The following is an 18,348-nucleotide window of genomic DNA, read 5'->3' as shown; positions in this document are numbered from 1 at the left end:
TGAGTCTTGTTATTCTTTTCTTGTATTCGGTCCTGTTTAAGGGAATACACTATCCTGGGTTCTAATCTGTTTCTGCTCTCTTGCCAACTGCTTAGGCATTGGCAATGAGAGACAGGGAGTTGGCATGATGCTGATAGCAAACAGATTGGCACTTCACCAGCTTTTGAATGTCCCAAAAGAGCCAACAGAAGTGAGCTTACCCATACATATGACAGGTGGGTAGGAGATTGTTTGTGTCCATGTTGTGCACTCCTAACCCAGGTTTTTATTGTAAGAGGCATACGTTTGCCGTGTGTGTGTTTTCCTTAGTGTCAGTGTGTTTGTGCATTGTCCGTTCCTAGCCTTACAGGTAAGTTCTCTTTTTGACGTGCCTCAGCTTTTTTCTTATAGAGGCGCTCCCGCAGCTCGCCGATGCGCTTGTCCATGAGGGTCACCTCCATGTTGCGTTTGTTGAGCAGATCCTTTTGCTGCTGCAGCTTGCTGTTCTGATCCTGGTTCAGCTTGTTCCGGATCTGAGGGTGACACACACACGCACGCCAACACACACACACACAAACAGGTTCACACACAAACACACACACACACAGAATAGGAAGACAAAGAGTTAGCACACAGGTATGTATGAGAAGTAAAAATAGGCCCACACGCATGTGTGCCCAAACATAACCCTAATAATCCAAAAGTATATTTAGCATCTATTTCCATCTAGTTTGCTGTCCACAAGCAGCAGGCCGCAGAGTTGTTTCCCCATTGTGAAGTTTTTAAGTTGCACTTTTCTGAAAAGCGCATCAGTTCACACAGAAGAAACAGCTAAGGATAGTCCATTGCATTTGTTTTGCCTACCAATCCAATGCTTTTTAACGCACCCGAAGGAGTGCAAACTTTTGGAGAACAGAGATTATTCGGACACAGGGAAAGATTCGAAGGGTAGCGTTTTAGTGAGTCTGAGGCGGGGTTTCTTTTTGGGGCAGTCCTACTCCTTCGCTATTGTTTTGTTCATTCGACAGGATTGAGAGAGAGAAGTAGATAGGAGAGAGAGCCATGCTCGCAGCGGTAGTAAACAGTACATGTGATCCAGAGGCAGCGGGTTAGATTTCTGGACCACCCCACTGAGGCCCCTGGGCCCAGTTTTTCAAAACATTTAATCCATATCAAAATTATTCTGTGTTGCGTTAAATTCTGCTCCCCTTCAGATGTGGTCCCTCTTTTTTTGGATGCAATTATAACACTGGACCAAATCTCTAACATAGCACATACAATACAACGAATCAAATCGCGTGCACATATTTTGCGGATGTAACAAAATGCTTATGTTCCTAGCTCCAACAGTACAGTAATACCTAACAATACATGCAAATCCCAAAAATCAAAAGAAAGGTATTAAGAAATAAAAAATTATTAGAATGAGCAAGTAGCTGGCTAGTAACAGTGACTGAAGTTCAGGACAGTGTATTGGGCAGAGGCCGGCGAGTGGTGACCATTTAACAGTCTGCATTCTAGATAGTAGCAGGGTGAACAGGCCGTGGCTCGGGCGGCCGAGGTCCTTGATGATCTTCTTGGCTGTCCTGTGACTCCGGGTGCTGTAGATGTCCTGGAGGGCAGTCAGTGTGCCACCTTTGGAGAGCCCTCGTTTACGGATGGTGCAGTTGCCGTACCAGGCGGTGACACGGCCCGACAGGATGCTCTCAATGGTGCATCTGTAGAAATTTGTGAGGGTTTTAGTGGCCAAGCCACATTTCTTTAGCCCCCTGAGCTTGAAGAGGCACTGTTGTGCATTCTCCACACTGTCTGTGTGGATCGACCATTTCAGGTTGTCAGTGATGTGTACACCAAGGAATTTGAAGCTTTTCGCCCTCTCCACTTGAGAGGTTATTTTCCTGGCACCACTCCACCTGGGCCCTCAACTCCTCCTTGTAGGCGGTCTCGTCGTTGTTGGTAATCAGGCAACAATCATTACCACTTGTGCCGCGTGGCCACGCAGTCATGGGTGAACAGGGAGAACAGTAATGGGCGCAAGCACGCAACCTTGTAGGGCCCCCGTGATGAGGATCAACATAGTGGTGGTATTGCAGCCTTCCTTCACCACTTGGGGTCGGCCTGCCAGGAAGTCCAGGACCCAGTTGCATAGGGCGGGGTTCAGACCCAGGGTCCCAAGCTTAGTGATGCGCTTGGAGGGCACTATAGTGTTGAAGGCTGAACAGTGAACCATTGACATTTGGGTAAAATGAAGGCGAACAACATTGAATGGGGGAACAGAACTGACACAATACAGGATCATTTTGATCGGGATCAAACATTGGGCACTGGAGCAGAGGGTTTGTGATGGCACTTTAGTTCAGAACACTAAACTCTACCTGCAGCTCCTGGTAGAGTTTGCGCAGCTCCAGGGCTGCAGTGCTGGTGACCTGTCCTCCCAGCGCGGACTGCAGGCCGTTGAGCTTTCCCCGCCGCAGGTCCTCTAACTGCAGACTCAGCTGCTCCACCCGCAACACAGCTGACTGCAGCTCCACCTGCTTTTCCTGGAACAGCCCACTCACCTGCTCAATCTCTGCCGCTTTAGGGGTGGAGGGAGGAGGATTTAGGATTTAGTTGAGTTCCTTAGAGTTCAGCACACATATAGGGGCGGTTTCCCACATATTTTAAGTCTAATCCTTGACTTAACAGCGTTTTTCAATGTACTTTCAAATCCAGGACTAGACTTAAACTGTGTCCGGGGAACCACCGCATCAAAAGACAACCTGATATATTTAAGCAACAAGGCCTGAGGAGGTGTGGTATATGTCCAATATACCACGGTTAAGGGCTGTTCTTATGCACAACGCAACAAGGAGCGCATGGATACAGCCCTTAGCCGTGGCATATCAGCCATATATCACAAATCTCTGAGGTGCCTTATTGCTATTATAAAGTGGTTACCAATGTAATTAGAGTCGTAAAAATGTAATGTTTTGTCATACCCGTGGTATACGGTCTGATATACCACGTCTGTCAGCCAATCAGCATTCAGGGCTCGAACCACCCAGTTTATTAAAAAAATAATTGAGGATGACAAAAAAAAGTTGAATGACTTATTTTCATTGTGGTCCATAGTACACACATTGTGGATAACATGGGACGCACATACACACACGTGGACACACAGTGTAGAGGTGAGTTGGGGTGAGATGGAAGGTCACAGCGTACACGTGGCTGAGTTGGGCGAGTGCGTTTAAACATGTGTAAACTTACACAGGTTGCCGTTGATGACTTTGCTGTAGTCCACCTGGCCCCTCATGGCGCGGATCTTCTTAAGCTTGGCCTCCTGGCTCTCCACACGCTCCTTGAGCCTCTGCAGCTTCTCGCTCTCAGACACCGACTGCTGCTGCCGCCGCTCCTGCTGCTTCAGGTAGCGCAGCCGCTGCTCCTACAGACAGATCGAGGGAGAGAAAAGAAAATGAGAGAGAGACAGGGAAGGAGAAAAGAGGGACGGGGAAGGAGAAAAGAGGGACGGGGAAGGAGAAAAGAGGGACGGGGAAGGAGAAAAGAGGGACGGGGAAGGAAAAGGGGGACGGGGAAGGAAAAAGGGGGACGGGGAAGGAAAAAGAGGGACGGGGAAGGAAAAAAACGGGGAAGGAAAAAGAGGGACGGGGAAGGAGAAAAGGGGAAGGAGAAAAGAGGGACAGGGAAGGAAAAAGAGGGACAGGGAAGGAAAAAGAGGGACAGGCAAGGAGACAAGAAAGCAAGAGGGGGAGATGGAAAGGGATGGAGAGGGGGGAGAGAGTGATTAGAAATGGTCAACGGTCTTCAATCTGATGCATAGCGAACACATTTGAAGGTCTGAACATCATCTGCATGTGTGCATGGACAACACAGCAATCTGTAACAGCATGTGACATTCGTGGTTTAAGCCCATGTTTCACTTCATACATACACTCCTCAGGTCACAAACGCACACACCTGTGTTGCACACTTTGATCACACATTGCTGGCAGGAAAGCACACACACACGACAGCCCTCACAAGACCCTGATATACAGATGAGCTTCCATCTAATAGCTAAAAGTGCACATCTATTCATCATTAATAATATAAACTGCTGTCCATATAAGAAATACATTAGCGACTGGGTCTGAACTCTGAAGGAGGAAAGGAAAAGGAGGAGGGATGACTTCATCTCTCTCGGAGTTTCTCAACTGTGTGTTGCTCTAATTCAAGTTCCAAGAGAGGAGATGACAGGCCGATGTTTCCAAATGACTGCAGGGTTTCAAGTAGACCTACTTTTTAAAATAAAATCACTTCTCTGCCATTTGGCACAGAGGTTCCCTGCACGGCCAAATCGGTCAATCATGATGACGACCTAGTTTGTAGTCGAAACATTGTCCTTGTCTTAAAGACCTTTGGAACATCATACCAGTGTGAGGATTTATAGTTTTGTTCTACGTTACCCTTTCAGATCCAGCACCTGGGAAACCTTTTTATTATTATGGGTGTGTACAGAAATATAGACTGCCTACATATTCTCTCTTCGTCAATGCGTTCCTCTAATAAGAAGCCAAATCTACTAACAAGGTAAAGACTCTTTACAGATGTTATAGCATTGGCTAAGCTAGCTTGAAGCCATTCCACAACGCTGGCTAGCAAGCCGCTGAGGCGAGCACTACAGCTAGCCAAATAGCTGGTGAATTATAGCGAATGTGGACCCACTCAAGACCAACAGAGAAATGCCTCGAATGTCCTTCAGTGGAGGTAGGGTGAATTTGGCTGGCTGGACCACAAATGCAAATGGGTAAAATGAGAAAAAGAAAATGACAACCGCAAGAATGCACACACAAAACCCTGCCTGCCTCACTCTCCACATAATGGGATTCAGCACCATGTCTCTGCAATGGACAGCATTAATCATGCGCGCACACACACACGCACACACACACACACACACACACACACACACACACACACACACACACACACACGAGCAGCATGGCAGAACGCATGCTCCCTAGTCCCTACTGAATCCAGAAGTGTTTGGATGTGTTCCAAATGACCCCGTATTCCTTATAGTGCACTACTTTTTTAAAAGGGCAAAAAATGAATAAATATTGTCACATACCCAACACTAACTGCTAGACTACATGCCACACTAATGTGCCCTACATAGGGAATAGGGGTCCATTTAGGATGCATCCCTTGACTGGCTAAGTGAATAGAAGCTATAAAATGGCCAGAGCTGCAGTGGCCTCACTGACACCCAACTACTCAGCCCCATGACTCAGATGACTGAACAGTTTGAACAACTGTTGCAACTAACATTTCTAACGTCTTCCCAATGATATTTCACAGGATATAGGCTTAACTAAACATGTGATTATCGAGGTCATGACATTTAAATATTGGCATAAAAAATTGTATTTCCACGGTCATAAAAAGTGCCATTGAAAATTAGAAATGAATGTAATTTTTCTGTGTTGTGCAACATTTTGCAGGAAAACAGACTACTGCCAAAAACACTGAAATAATACCTAGAAACTGAAGAGATTCTACATTGATGTTGATATTTGTTGAATCAGGAGTTTAAATGCTGGTCGATAACAAAAGCATGTGACCCTTTGTTTCCCTGAAAGCCTGACGTCTTCTGACATCGGCCGTCTTCTTATGGATGGAAAATGGGCACCGACAAATTCAAGTCTGGACCTCAAAGCGTGGGTTGGACATGTTTGAGGGAACAGAACCGAAAAACAAAAAATAACATTTGAGGAACAGAAGCAGACGCGGGAAATAAAGTGATCGACAGTGCATTTAGAAAGTATTCACACCTCTTGACTTATTCCCTCAAAAATGTTGTTCCAGCCTGAATAAAAAATGTATAAAAATTAATTTCTCCCCCACTACACACACACTACCCATAATGACAAATTGAAAAAAACGTTTTTAGAAATGTTTGCTAATTTATTGGAAATGAAATACAAAAATCTAATTTACATAAGAATTCGCATCCCTGAGTCAATACTTTGTAGGAGGACCTTAGACAGCTATTAGAGCTGTAAGTCTTTAAGAGCTTTCCACACCTGGATTGTGCAACATTTGACAAATTATTATTTTCAAAATACTTAAAGCTCTATCGATTTTGTTGCTGATCATTGCTAGACAACCATTTTCAAGTCTTGCCATAATTTTGACTTAAATCTACTTAAATCTAACTCGAGCACTCAGGAACATTCACTGTCTTCTTGGTAAGCAACTCCAGTGTAGATTTGGCTTTGTATTTTAGTTACGGTCCTGCTGAAAGGTGAATTTAACTCCCAGTGTTTGGTGGAAAGCAGACTAAACCAGGTTTTCCACTAGGATTTTGCCTGTGCTTAGCTCCAATACGTTTTTTTTTTTTTATCCTGAAAAACTCCGGTCCTTAACGATTAAAAGCATACCCATAACATGATGAAGCCACCACTATGCTTGAAAATATGGAGAGTGATACCCAGTAATGTGTTGTATTGGATATTCCCTAAATATAACAATTTGTATTCAGGACAAAAAGTGAATTGCGTTGCCATATTTTTTTGCAGTGTTACTTTAGTGCCATTTTGCCAACAGGATTCCTTATTTTCACTGTCAATAAGGTTACTATTATGGAGTAACTACAATATTCTTGATCCATCCTCAGTCATTCAACTTTGTAACTGTTTTAAAGTCACCATTGGCCTCATTGTGAAATCACTGTGCAGTTTCCTTTCTCTCTGACAACTGAGTTAGGAATGTTTTAAATGTCACTTGCACAAGAACAGTGAAATGCTGCAAAGGGTCCGAATACTTACGTAAATAAGGTATGTTTAAACACTAATACATTTATCAAAATGTCTAAAAACCTATTTTTTCCTTGTCATTATGGGGTATTGTGTGTCGATTGAGGGGGAAAAAACTATTGAATCCATTTTAGAACAAAGGTATAACCTAACAAAATGTGGAAAAAGCCAAGGGGTTTGAATACTTTCCGAATGCACTGTACACAGTGCTCTTTCCATGACAGTCTGACCAGGTGAATCCTGGTGAAAGCTATGTTCCCTTATTGATGTCACTTGTTAAATCCACTTCAAATCAGTGTAGATGGGGAGAAGTCAGGTTAAAGAATGATTTTTAAGCCTGGAGACAATTGAGACAGATTGTGTATGCATGCCACTCAGAGTGTGAATTGGCAAGACAACATATTTAAGTGCCTTTGAACGGGGTATGGAAGTAGGTGCCAGGCGCACCAATTTGAGCGTGTCAAGAACTACAATGCTGCTGGATTTTTCACGCTAAACAGTTTCCCATGTGTATCAAGAACGGTCCACCACCCAAAGGACATCCAGCCAACTTGACCACTGTGGGAAGCATTGGAGTCAACATGGGCCAGCATCCCTGTGGACCGCTTCCGACACCTTGTAGAGTCCATGCGGCGACGAATTGAGGCTGTTCCGAGGGCAAAAGAGGGGTGTACAACTCAATATTAGGAAGGCGTTTCTAATGTTTGCTATACTCAGTGTATGATCACAAGTCATACACTATATACAGACAAGTATGTGGACACCCCTTCAAATTAGTGGATTCAGCTATTTCAGCCACACCAGTTGCTGACAGGTGTATAAAACCGAGCACACCGCCATGCAATCTCCATACACAAACATTGGCAGTAGAATGGCCTTCCTGAATAGCTCAGTGACTTTCAACGTGGCAGTCATAGGATGCCACCTTTCCAACAAGTCAGTTCGTCAAATTTCTGCCCTGCTAAAGCGGCCCCGGTCAACTGTAAGTGCTCTTATTGTGAAGTGGAAACATCTAGGAGCAACAGAGGCTCAGCCGCAAAGTGGTAGGCCTCACAAGCTCACAGAGCAGTACCGCAGTGTGTTGAAGTGCGTAGCACATCTGTCCTCGATTGCAACACTCACTACTGAGTTCCAAACTGCCTCTGGAAGCAACTTCAACACAAGAACTGTTCATGATATCAGTTTCCATGGCAGAACAGCCACACGCAAGCTGAAGATCACCATGCGCAATGCCAAGCGTTGGCTGGAGTGGTTTAAAGCTCACTGCCATTGGACTCTGGAGCAGTTAAAACGTGTTTTCTGGAGTGATGAATCATGCTTCACCATCTGGCAGTTCAATGGACAAATTGAGTTTGGCGGATGCCAGGAGAATGCAACCTACCCCAATGCGTAGGTCCAACTGTAACGTTGGGTGGAGAAGGAATAATGGTCTTGGGCTGTTTTTCATGGTTCGTGCTGGGCCCCTTAGTTCCAGTGAGGGGAAGTTATACAGCATACAATGACATTCTAGACGATTCTGTGCTCCAACTTCGTGGGAACAGTTTGGGGAAGACCCTTTCCTGTTTCAGCATGACAATGCCCCCGTGCACAAAGTGAGGTCCATAGAGAAATGGTTGGTCGAGATTGGTGTGGAAGAACTTGAATGGCCTGCACAGAGCCGACCTCAAGACCATAGAAAACTTTGGGATGAATTGGAACGCCGACTGCGAGCCAGGCCTAATTGATGTGCCCTTGAGAAAGGCACTTAACCCTAATTGTTCCAGGGTTGCCGTTAATAATGGCAGACCCTGGCCTTGACCTGACTCACTGAGGCGGTCTCAGGGAGAGCGGAATATGCAAAAAACACATTTTCAATGCCCACATGTATTAATACACACTTGTACGTGTGACATAGATCAAATAAGCACCCACCAAATTATTATAACACTAAAATAAAGTGCAATATGCATGTGAAATCAATGTGACTCAGACATTATAGGCCTATGCTATAATGTTTTCTTACATTGAGAAATATATGCGCACTTGTGTTAACTCTCAAAGGGGGCGTGTCTGTAGCAGTGCTTCTCATTTCCCATTCCGGGGTAATGTGATGGGCTGTCACTGTGTAGAAGCTCTCTGAAGCCCTGGAGGTCCATCTATCTGTAGTAGATGGCCAATTCATTGACAACTTTGTGTAGTACCTGTTTGCTTAAATGAGTGCCAGAGGACGAAGTTTGTAACATGGATCGAGCACCTTTCACGAGGTGCTGAAACCCCCTATTCTTCTCAACCACTGAGAATAGGGACATATCTGTAGATATAGACATACCTAAATCGCTGATGCAATTTCTTTGGTCCGGTCAGAATCCTCTGTGAAGGGCTGCCGCTTGAATGGAGAGGGGAGACGAAGTCGTTATTGTTTTTTTTTGCGTTTCCGTCTTGCTCCGGTGGTAGGAATACTTGGGTGATGTCGGTGTAAATGTGAAAACATGTTTGAAGTGTTGGCAGCTGCATAGGCTATTCTCGTTGAGCAGTAGCGACATACTCTAAGGTCTATCGCCGTTGTAATCTACTGGGAAGTAAACATTTAAACGATGGAGAATCCTCCTGGTTTACCGATCCCACCACTCACCATTGTACAGAACTACTTCCCGGCTGCGCCTCACAAAAGGACCGTTTGAAATTAGCCAATTAAGATTAGAATTTTGATTACATGCGGACTGGTTCTAGTTATTTTTAATGGAATAGCCTGAAAGGTTTTTTCAGCTGATTTACTAAAGAGGCATACAACGCAGCATCGGCACAGTGTTTTGTGTGTTTTTAAAAATACCGGTATTCATTCGGATTTACAGTGCCGAACGAACTGAGGTCGCAGCACCAAACAGTTCAGTAAAAATGTGTACCGTTTCACCCCAAATTAAAACACTTTGAAAATGTTCTAGAGCATTCACTGATATCTATTAATTAAAATGATATGCAATTGGATTCTATAAATTGTGTTAACATCAGGAAATCTGATGTGAAACCTGCCCCGTACATTGCACTCTGTATGAAAATCCCTTAGGAATGCATCACGTCCAGAAAAGAGGTACAGGTAACCAATTTTCACAAAATGCCTTCATAATGAGTGCACCAAAGCTAGAAAAAGTCTAAAAAATAATGCTTAGCTATTGCTGATTTAACCATAGGGTCATAGAAATTTATAGAGATCACAACGTTGTATCTGTCCCATTATGGAGTCTGACTTCACAGGCACCACCATTTTGAAGTGGTCAATTTCCTTCTTCTACGAGTTAGTAAAAAACTTAAAGGGTACATACTGCCACCTGGAGTGTGTTATTTGAACCAGAAAAGGTCAAGGTTGGCGATTTACTGCCACCTACAGTTATGGAATATTCGATCACGAGTATGATTGACTAATCCCTCCTGATGACCTACAGAGAATTATGTGAATCTTCCTTAACCCATAGGTAGTCCCACCCGGTTGACTACTTCAAAACGGTTAAAGTCCTCAATGGTGCAACCCATGCTAAAACAGGCTTTTGGGCACAAGCGTCCTCTATAACATAAGGTACACATTTTCCAATATGGCTGCCAGCTAAATATTGCTATGCAACAGACTACAAGTGACAACTATAAAACCAACACACTACTAGATTTGAATCTCTTGAACTTGTATCATTTCCCAGTATGACCAATTTCCCTAAAACAAGTAGCCTATGTAGTTCTACCATTTGTAACATTGTTGTTTCAATGATGAGTCTACGTAAATCATTAGCTATGGACGGCAAAATGTTTAAGATGAGATCCACTCAATAGAATGTTCCATTGTTGTTTATAGTCATTATCAATGAGCATGTGAACATTACAACTTGTCTCAACATTCCTTAAATCAGTCTGCAAACATTCTATTGCATAAACTCCCATACAACAAGATACATAAATGTGTAAAAAAAACATAGAAAGCACATTTTCTGGAGAGGGTATCATATCTATTTGATTAGGGTCTTGTGGGGAACAATGTATTACCATCAAACCACCCCAAAGTGGACAAAATCTCTAATCAAGGACAGATTTAGACCTGGGACACCAGGTGGGTGCAATTCATTATCAGGAAGAACCAGCAGCACTCTGGATCTCCAGACTGGGATTTGAATACCCCTGGAATACAGTAGCTCTGACCATCTTATAAGGCTTTTCTTCCAGTAAAGAAAATGTCTACACAAACACACAATAGGTTACCTTGGCAACAAGCATCTGTTGCTGGGCCTCGATCTGCTGCTGTTGCCGTGTGGCCATCTCCTGCAGCTCTGAGAGCGTGAGCTCCACGCGGGGGTTCCCCACCTACACACAGAGAGTGAGAGGGAAAAAGAGACCATAGAAAGTGAGAGGGGGGGAGAGAGAGGGAGAGAGGGAAAGAAAAAAAAGAGGGTGAGAAAGAGAGAAGGGAGTGGCAGAGAGAAAGAAGGTGTAGGTGGAGAGAGAGAGCAGAAGGGAGTGGTAGAGAACGAGAGAGGGAAAGAAAATGAGTGGTGGGAGACAGAGATAAGAGAAGAAAAAAAGGGAGAGAGACATTAGTAGGGATGTTCTGATGTGTTATCCATTTGTTTATCTCCTCAGCCCTGAAGAGGAATTCGGCATCCCAAATGGCACCCTTTCCCCTATAGCCCAGGGATCTAGTCAAAAGTAGTGCACTATAGGGATTAGGGTGTCATTTGGAATGAAGCCGAAGAGCCAGAGCACATTGGCTCAGCCAGAAAAAGAAAATGAGCTACAGCGGTCAGCAGCAGACCCATAATCTAGATAGAAAAAACCCCACACTAACTGAGGGGAGGACAGTCAAAGCATAGAGATCGCCCAGTGCTGGGATGGTCATTACTTCAGTAGTGGGTGTCCACAGTATAGCCTACAAACAATTAGCCCAGGGCAGCTTTTGCACAAGTTTGTTTTGGGACACTGCAAAATGTTGCCGGTGGGTATATCTATTTATTAATTATATTTATTTACATCTATCTATTTACTCATTAAACATTTTTTACAGTTCAATGCAGGTTATATAATAGATGTGGTCCTGTGTGGCTCAGTTAGTAGAGAATGGCGATTGCAAGTTTGGTTCCCACTGGCGCCATCCATATGAAAACGTTTGCACAAACTACTGTAAGTATATATATTGCTAAATGGCATGTTGTAGATCGGGATTCCCCAACTGGCAGCCCGTGGGCCAAATTTGGCCTGCGGGTGATTATATTTAAATTGTTGGACATTAAAGACTAAAAACACCAGCAAATCAGCTCCAAGTTATTTTGATTTTGGAAATCTGTTCCAAAGTATTCCCACACATATTAGAGCGATATACACTACATGACCAAAAGTATGTGAACACCTGCTCGTTGAACATTTAATTCCAAAATCATGGGCATTAATATGGAGTTGGTCCCCCCCTTTGCTGCTATAATAGCCTCCACTCTTTTGTGAAGGCTTTCCACTAGATGTTGGAACATTGCTGCGGGGACCTGCTACCATTCAGCCACAAGAGCATTAATGAGGCCAGGCACTGATGTTGGACGATTAGGCCTGGCTGGTAGTCTGCGTTCCAATTCATCCCAAAGGTGTTTGATGGGGTTGAGGTCGAGGCTCTGTGCAGGCCGGTCAAGGTCTTCCACACCGATCTCGACGAACCATTTCTGTATGGATCTTGCTTTTTGCATGTGAGCATTGTCATGTTGAAACAGGAAAGGGCCTGCCCAAAACTGTTGACAAAGTTGGAAGCACAGAATCGACTAAAAAGTAATTGTATGATGTCGCGTTAACATTTCCCTTCAATTAATCTAAGGGGCCTAACCTTAATCATGAAAAACAGCTACAGACCATTAGTCCTCCACCAAACTTTACAGTTGCCACTATGCATTGGGGCATGTAGCGTTCTCCTGACATCCGCCAAACTCGGATTTGTCCGTCAGACTGCCAGATGGAGAACCGTGATTCATCACTTCAGAGAATGTTTCCACTGCTCCAGAGTCCAAAGGCGGCGAGCTTTACAATGCTTCGCATTGTGCATGGTGATCTTAGGCTTGTGTGCAGCTGCTCGGCCTTGGAAAGCATTTCATGAAGCTCCCGACGAACAAAAATCTGACGACCTGACTTGTTGGACAGGTGGCATCCTATGACGGTGCCGCGTTGAAAGTCACTGAGCACTTCAGTAAGGCCATTCTACTGTCAATGTTTGTCTATGGAGATTGCATGGCTGTTTGCTCAAATTTATATACCTGTCACCAACGGGTATGCTTGAAATAGCCAAATCTACTAAATTTGAAGGGGTGTCCACATACTTTGTATATATAGTGTATGTGATTGCATACAAATGTAAGTAAGGTATGAAATTATTATGTTTTCAATCTAATTTTATTTGTCACATGCTTTGCAAACAACAAGTGTAGACTAAGAGTGAAATGCTTACTTACGGCCCTTCCCAACAATACAGTGAGCAAGAAAATGGGGAAATAATAAGTAAAACGTCTAATAATAAATACACAATGAGTTACAATAACTTGGCTATATACACGGGGTACCAGTCAAATATTACATCTGTTTGGGCTTCTTGGGGTCAATTTGCAATCAACTAATTATGTTCCAGCCCCCTAACCATCCACTCATGAAAAAAAAAAACGTCCTTATTTTAGTCTAATGCAGCCATACTCAACAGGAGCACCGCGGTCCGGATCTTGACCGGGGTCAATACGGACTGCCGCAAACGACTTGACTCAATTTATCAGCCGGGTGAATCGCAGCTGTGATAGCAACAGTATCAGTCTCTTTACACAGGCGCCTCTCAGTTCCTATCACAACACCACGAAGGGCAGCGGCAGGGTCGCTATGGCAATGGGGCACTGGGAGGGGCACGGACAAGGATAATTGGATTAAGCACATGTTCCCAAAGGCCGGAACTCGGGGGGAAAAAATCATTCCTGTGTTCTCTGACTGTGTCCTGGTGGAACAGAGCCTCTATCGGTTCAGAGGTCAAGTCAAACCTTCTTCTCATCCCTCGAGTCCCGACTTCAAACCAGCCGGGTTGTGGAAACAAATACCTTTCTTGAAGTCCAATGGCCATAGGTGGGTAACACAAACACACCTAAAGCTGCATACACAAGGATGATGTAAACTGTGTTTAGACAGTAATGCATCCTCTTCAAAGCACATAGCTGAACTAAGGAAAACTTTATTGAAAGAGCATATCTACCTCCAAAGGTGTTGCCTGGCTTCGGTAGAGCCTCAGAGCCATAAGCAGTATTGAAATGGCAAAGAACCCCTAGCCAGGGCATATGGAAAGTGTATTGAAAAGGGGGAGACTAAATGTCATGGTTGTCTTACACACATCAAACAGCACAGATATGAAGGAAAATGTGGAAATCAAGACAACTGCGTGTCGTTGTCTACTTTGTTCCGGTCTTCTGAAAATGGTGTGCAAACTTCACAGACCCTCACCAAATCTGGGGCCGTGTGTATCAAGCTTTTCAGAATAGGATTGTTGACCTAGGATCAGGTCGACCTCTGCCCATATAATCTTATTTGTTGGCAAAACACAACTCAACTTCGCGCTCCTACTCTGAGACTCTTGATACAAAAGGCCACAGGTCCTCCGAAAAAAAAAAAAGACCTCATGATAAAAAGGGTTACAGTGACCAAGGACAATGTTGAGTTCCGTTTGGCTACACAGATTATAAGGGGGGGGGCAGACCGTCAGGAGGGGAAAGACAGATCCTACAAAAGAAAAAGTAATTCTGCCACTTTCTTAAGTGGTAGGACTGGAAAAAGAATGGCCAATCTATATAAGGCATCATAATAAGTACAAGCTCTGGCTGATGTGCTGCTATGAACTACAAGAGGTAAAACCAATCCAGGCCTGTTCACTATGCTCCTTTCATAATTCACTGATAAATTAGTCCACATGGAAACTAAAGGCATAGAAACCATAAATAACTTTAATAGGAAATTTAAAAAAAATCCATGACAGAATTTAAAAAACAAAAACATTTTGGACTGACCAATGTAGAACTTAACTTCAAAGTTACACATAACAAAATGTTTGCGTGTGTGCCTGTGTTCCGTTAGCGCTCTGGGATTACCCAGTAAAAAATTGGGAATGGCTCAGAGACCACAATGTCACTGGACGGTTACCAATTGCTTTATTAGATTAAAATGGAGGGTCCACCCACTGGAAATCCTTCTGAAAAAGCCAGACTAGAGAAAGCTAAATTTGGGTAATCCCATGGTAACAGAATTAATGCTGAGAATCAGATATTTCACTTTAAAATGTATACCAAACAAAAACCATTGATTTCAAAGTTTAGTTTAACAAACCATATGCACAAGGACTACTTTCATACAATTCCACAGAAAATGTTACAAAAACTAATTTTCAGGAAGTACTGTGCAGATACAGAGTTAGGTAACAGAATTAAACTGAGGAACATTTGACCTTTTATTCTGTTACCGAACTTTGCATCTGCCCAATTTTTCCAGTAAATACATTTAAAAAAAATTGATTTACTGTGTAAATTATTCAAAGTAGTCATTGTGCATAGGAATGTATAGCTTGTTAAACTTTGAAATCAATGTTTTTTGTTTGGCATACATTTAAGTAAAACATCAGTCTCTGCGTAATTCTGTTACTGTGGAATTGCCCATTTCAAATCCCAAGCAGACTCAACACACTGGCTACATCTCGATTATCCCTCCTTCCTCCCAAAGTTTGCACTTGTTCACTTCTCTTAACTGATTTAAGAGGAAATGACTGGTATAAGAAATGTGGTGGAAACTCCCCCCTAGCCCACACCACCAATCCAATGATTTTAGATTTGTGCTAAATAGTGAACGAGTATACATTTCAGGAGAAAATAGATACTATTGTGATGCATCCACTGTTGTGCCATTGCTCATTGTGCTGTCCGTCGTTGCCTGAAGAGAGTGGGGCAAGGCAAGGGAGCAGGGAAGAGCTGAAATCAAGGACTAGTAACGAGTTAGCAAGGCGGGAAAAAAACATGGAAAAGAGATGGGGGTTGATGTTTCGGGATATGCTAGCCAGCTGCCAAAAGTCCCCGTCTCTGTCCCACACACACACACACACACACACACACACACATCTCTGATTCCCTGTCCACATTTGGAATTCAGCACCAGGTTTCACAGAGCGACCAAGATCCACACAACAGTTTGACACAGCAATCCAAAACGACCTGCTTGTGCGATTCAAACTTTTGACAATTTCCTTGTCATCACAGTGCCACTTCTACCGACTATGTTTGTTCTCCTATTGCATTCCAATTACTGAATAAATCACATCACGATCATCAATCGCCACATTATACTTTTAATCTCTTTTTTGAGTGCAGACTCGCTTTCGCTTTGAGAGACAGGTAGAACAAGTTCAAACAGTTAGAAAAGCTCTCGTTGAGATATTGGGCTATTCTTCAATGTTGAAACGGTACACATCTGTAGATGCTCAACAAAGTCCGTAACATGTCAACTCTACGTCGGTTGTCTTTCAACCAGAACGTGTCTGTATTCCATCTACAAACTATCACTAGACTATCAACAGCTTTATTTCTGCAGATTAGCTGTAGTTTCTGTAAATATACTACAAATGCACACAGTCCCGAGTTGGCTGCGTGGTTCAGATGGAAGGATGAGATCGCCTTACCTCCCAAGTATTTCCCCAGCTTCAGTGAGTGAATCCCGGGTGCGTGTATGTGTGGGCTCTGCCTCAGACAGGAGGGATGGAGTGGACGATAGTAGAGGGTGATGAGACTGACTCAACTCAGGCAGGATGTGCCCCACACACACAGAAAGCCACTGGCACGCAGAACCACGCTCCAGTGCATCCGGGCGACACAGCCTCACTGATGAGGCCCACGGGAAAAAATAAACACACACACGGACCGCCGAAAAGGAGAGTGAGAGAATGTCTGGGTGAAATTGAGAGAAGGGAAGAGAGAGCGAGAGGGAGGGGGGCTGAGAGAAAGAGAAGGGGACCACCATGAGTATAGAGAGGACAGGAGAGAGAGAGAGAGAGAGAGAGGGAAAGCCATGTCTTACCCTCCCATTCTCTAAAGGGCATGTGTCCCCTGGGGATTATAGAGGTCCTCTCTCCCTGGGCCGAGTCACCCGTGTCTGTGTGTGTGTGTGTGTGTGTGTGTGTGTAGTTTCGCTGCTTGTGTGTAGGAGTGCTTGTGTAAGTGTAGTGTGAGAGAAAGTGTGCGCTTGCATGTGTGTTTGTGAGAGAGGGAGCAACTGTGTGTGCACGCGTGTTTGTGTTACACTTTTTCAGAGAGCATCCCACATGTGGGCTGAGCGGCGAAAAGCCCCTTGCTCGACCAGAGCCCCACGGATAACCACAACACTGATCCTCTTAGGACCGTTATGTCATCATACTGCCCTAATCCTCCAAACTACACAGGAGAGTACTGCGCTTCCTTATACAGTCAAGGTTAACACACACAGGCTAGTGGGCAACATGCTATGGATCAGGGGTAATGTTTGTTTGGGGTTGTCAGTGGGGTGGGGGGGGAACAGGAGGGCAAGATGGATGGGGTTTACTGAGTGCATGGAGATTTGAAGAGTTGCCCAACAATGGGATGCGATTATATGGCCAAACAAATAGGCTATAGAAGCATTTGTGGACAGGACACCCCCTGCTCTGCCTAAAGTAGGAGAATGTGCGCACACAATATTATTCTGTATAATGTGTGTGGATATTCACACACACACCACACACACACACACACACACACACACACCACACACTTTGAGGGGGTAGGGGGAACTGATCCTAGATCTGTACTAGGTCTACAGGAAACATGTAGTTTGAGCGAGAGTCAGACTTGGTGGATTGTGTTCTGGCAGCCCCCTCTAGGGTTGTTTTCACTAGGGACCAAACGGAAGCAAATGGACTGAAACAGGGAGGGACCTAACTGAACTACCTGAAGAAACACTCGTAAAACGTTTTGCCATGGTTTGCACTAATAAATACAACCAAGGGGACACCCACCTGAGAAGGAGACGCGCTCTGCCGGCGAGCAAGCATTATCCTTGTCTGGCTAATCAGCTCCTTAGCCGACAGTCCACCTTCCCTAGCAAAAACGCAACACTGCTCCCTGTGGTATACACACACCGACATGCTCGCACATCCATGAACATCCACATGCATGTGCACACGCAAACACATCTGGATCATGAATAGTAGGAGAAAGTATGCCAAAGGGACCCGATGAGGCAATGTGGTGTGTCGCGATGCGGTCATCACAAGAGTATACAAATAAATAAATAAATAAATAAATAAACTCCATCTTGTGCCGCAATGGTTTTTTCTCGCCCCCCCTTAAGGTTAAATTAGTTCCGCTTCCTCAAGCACAGCTCTCCCCATTCTGGAATCTGGGACAGATGGTTAGGGAGTGAGGGGGCATGCCAGAGGCTGCTGTTATCATGGAGCCATTCTCTAACAAATGCATGCATGCACACTAGTGGTGCGCGGGTCAGCTGTTTGATCACCCGCACCCAATTGCTAATAAACCATCTGCAACTGCCGACTACATGTTAT

The 18,348-nt window shown here is 44.2% G+C and overlaps 1 protein-coding gene across 5 annotated transcripts in view; it reads right to left on the bottom strand.

Moving 5' to 3' along the window:
- ppp1r13bb (protein phosphatase 1, regulatory subunit 13Bb) overlaps positions 1–18,348 on the bottom strand; it is an 81,125-nt gene that overhangs the window by 22,347 nt on the left and 40,430 nt on the right. For 3 of the 5 annotated variants that reach the window (XM_024420543.2, XM_024420544.2, XM_024420546.2), the window contains 4 exons: positions 10,998–11,099; positions 3,229–3,403; positions 2,355–2,554; positions 348–512 (listed from right to left, as the gene is read on the bottom strand). In XM_024420543.2, coding sequence (XP_024276311.1) covers positions 348–512; positions 2,355–2,554; positions 3,229–3,403; positions 10,998–11,099 — 642 coding nt within the window. Of the gene's footprint in view, positions 1–347; positions 513–2,354; positions 2,555–3,228; positions 3,404–10,997; positions 11,100–16,452; positions 16,708–18,348 lie in introns of those variants that run through there. The other 2 variants (XM_024420547.2, XM_024420545.2) reach the window with 2 other exon arrangements.

This window comes from Oncorhynchus tshawytscha, linkage group LG05, assembly GCF_018296145.1.
Source record: "Oncorhynchus tshawytscha isolate Ot180627B linkage group LG05, Otsh_v2.0, whole genome shotgun sequence".
Classification (NCBI taxonomy): Eukaryota; Metazoa; Chordata; class Actinopteri; order Salmoniformes; family Salmonidae; genus Oncorhynchus; species Oncorhynchus tshawytscha.
The sequence above is the reverse complement of the archived record's forward strand: the minus strand, read 5'-3'. Positions and strand labels throughout refer to the sequence as shown.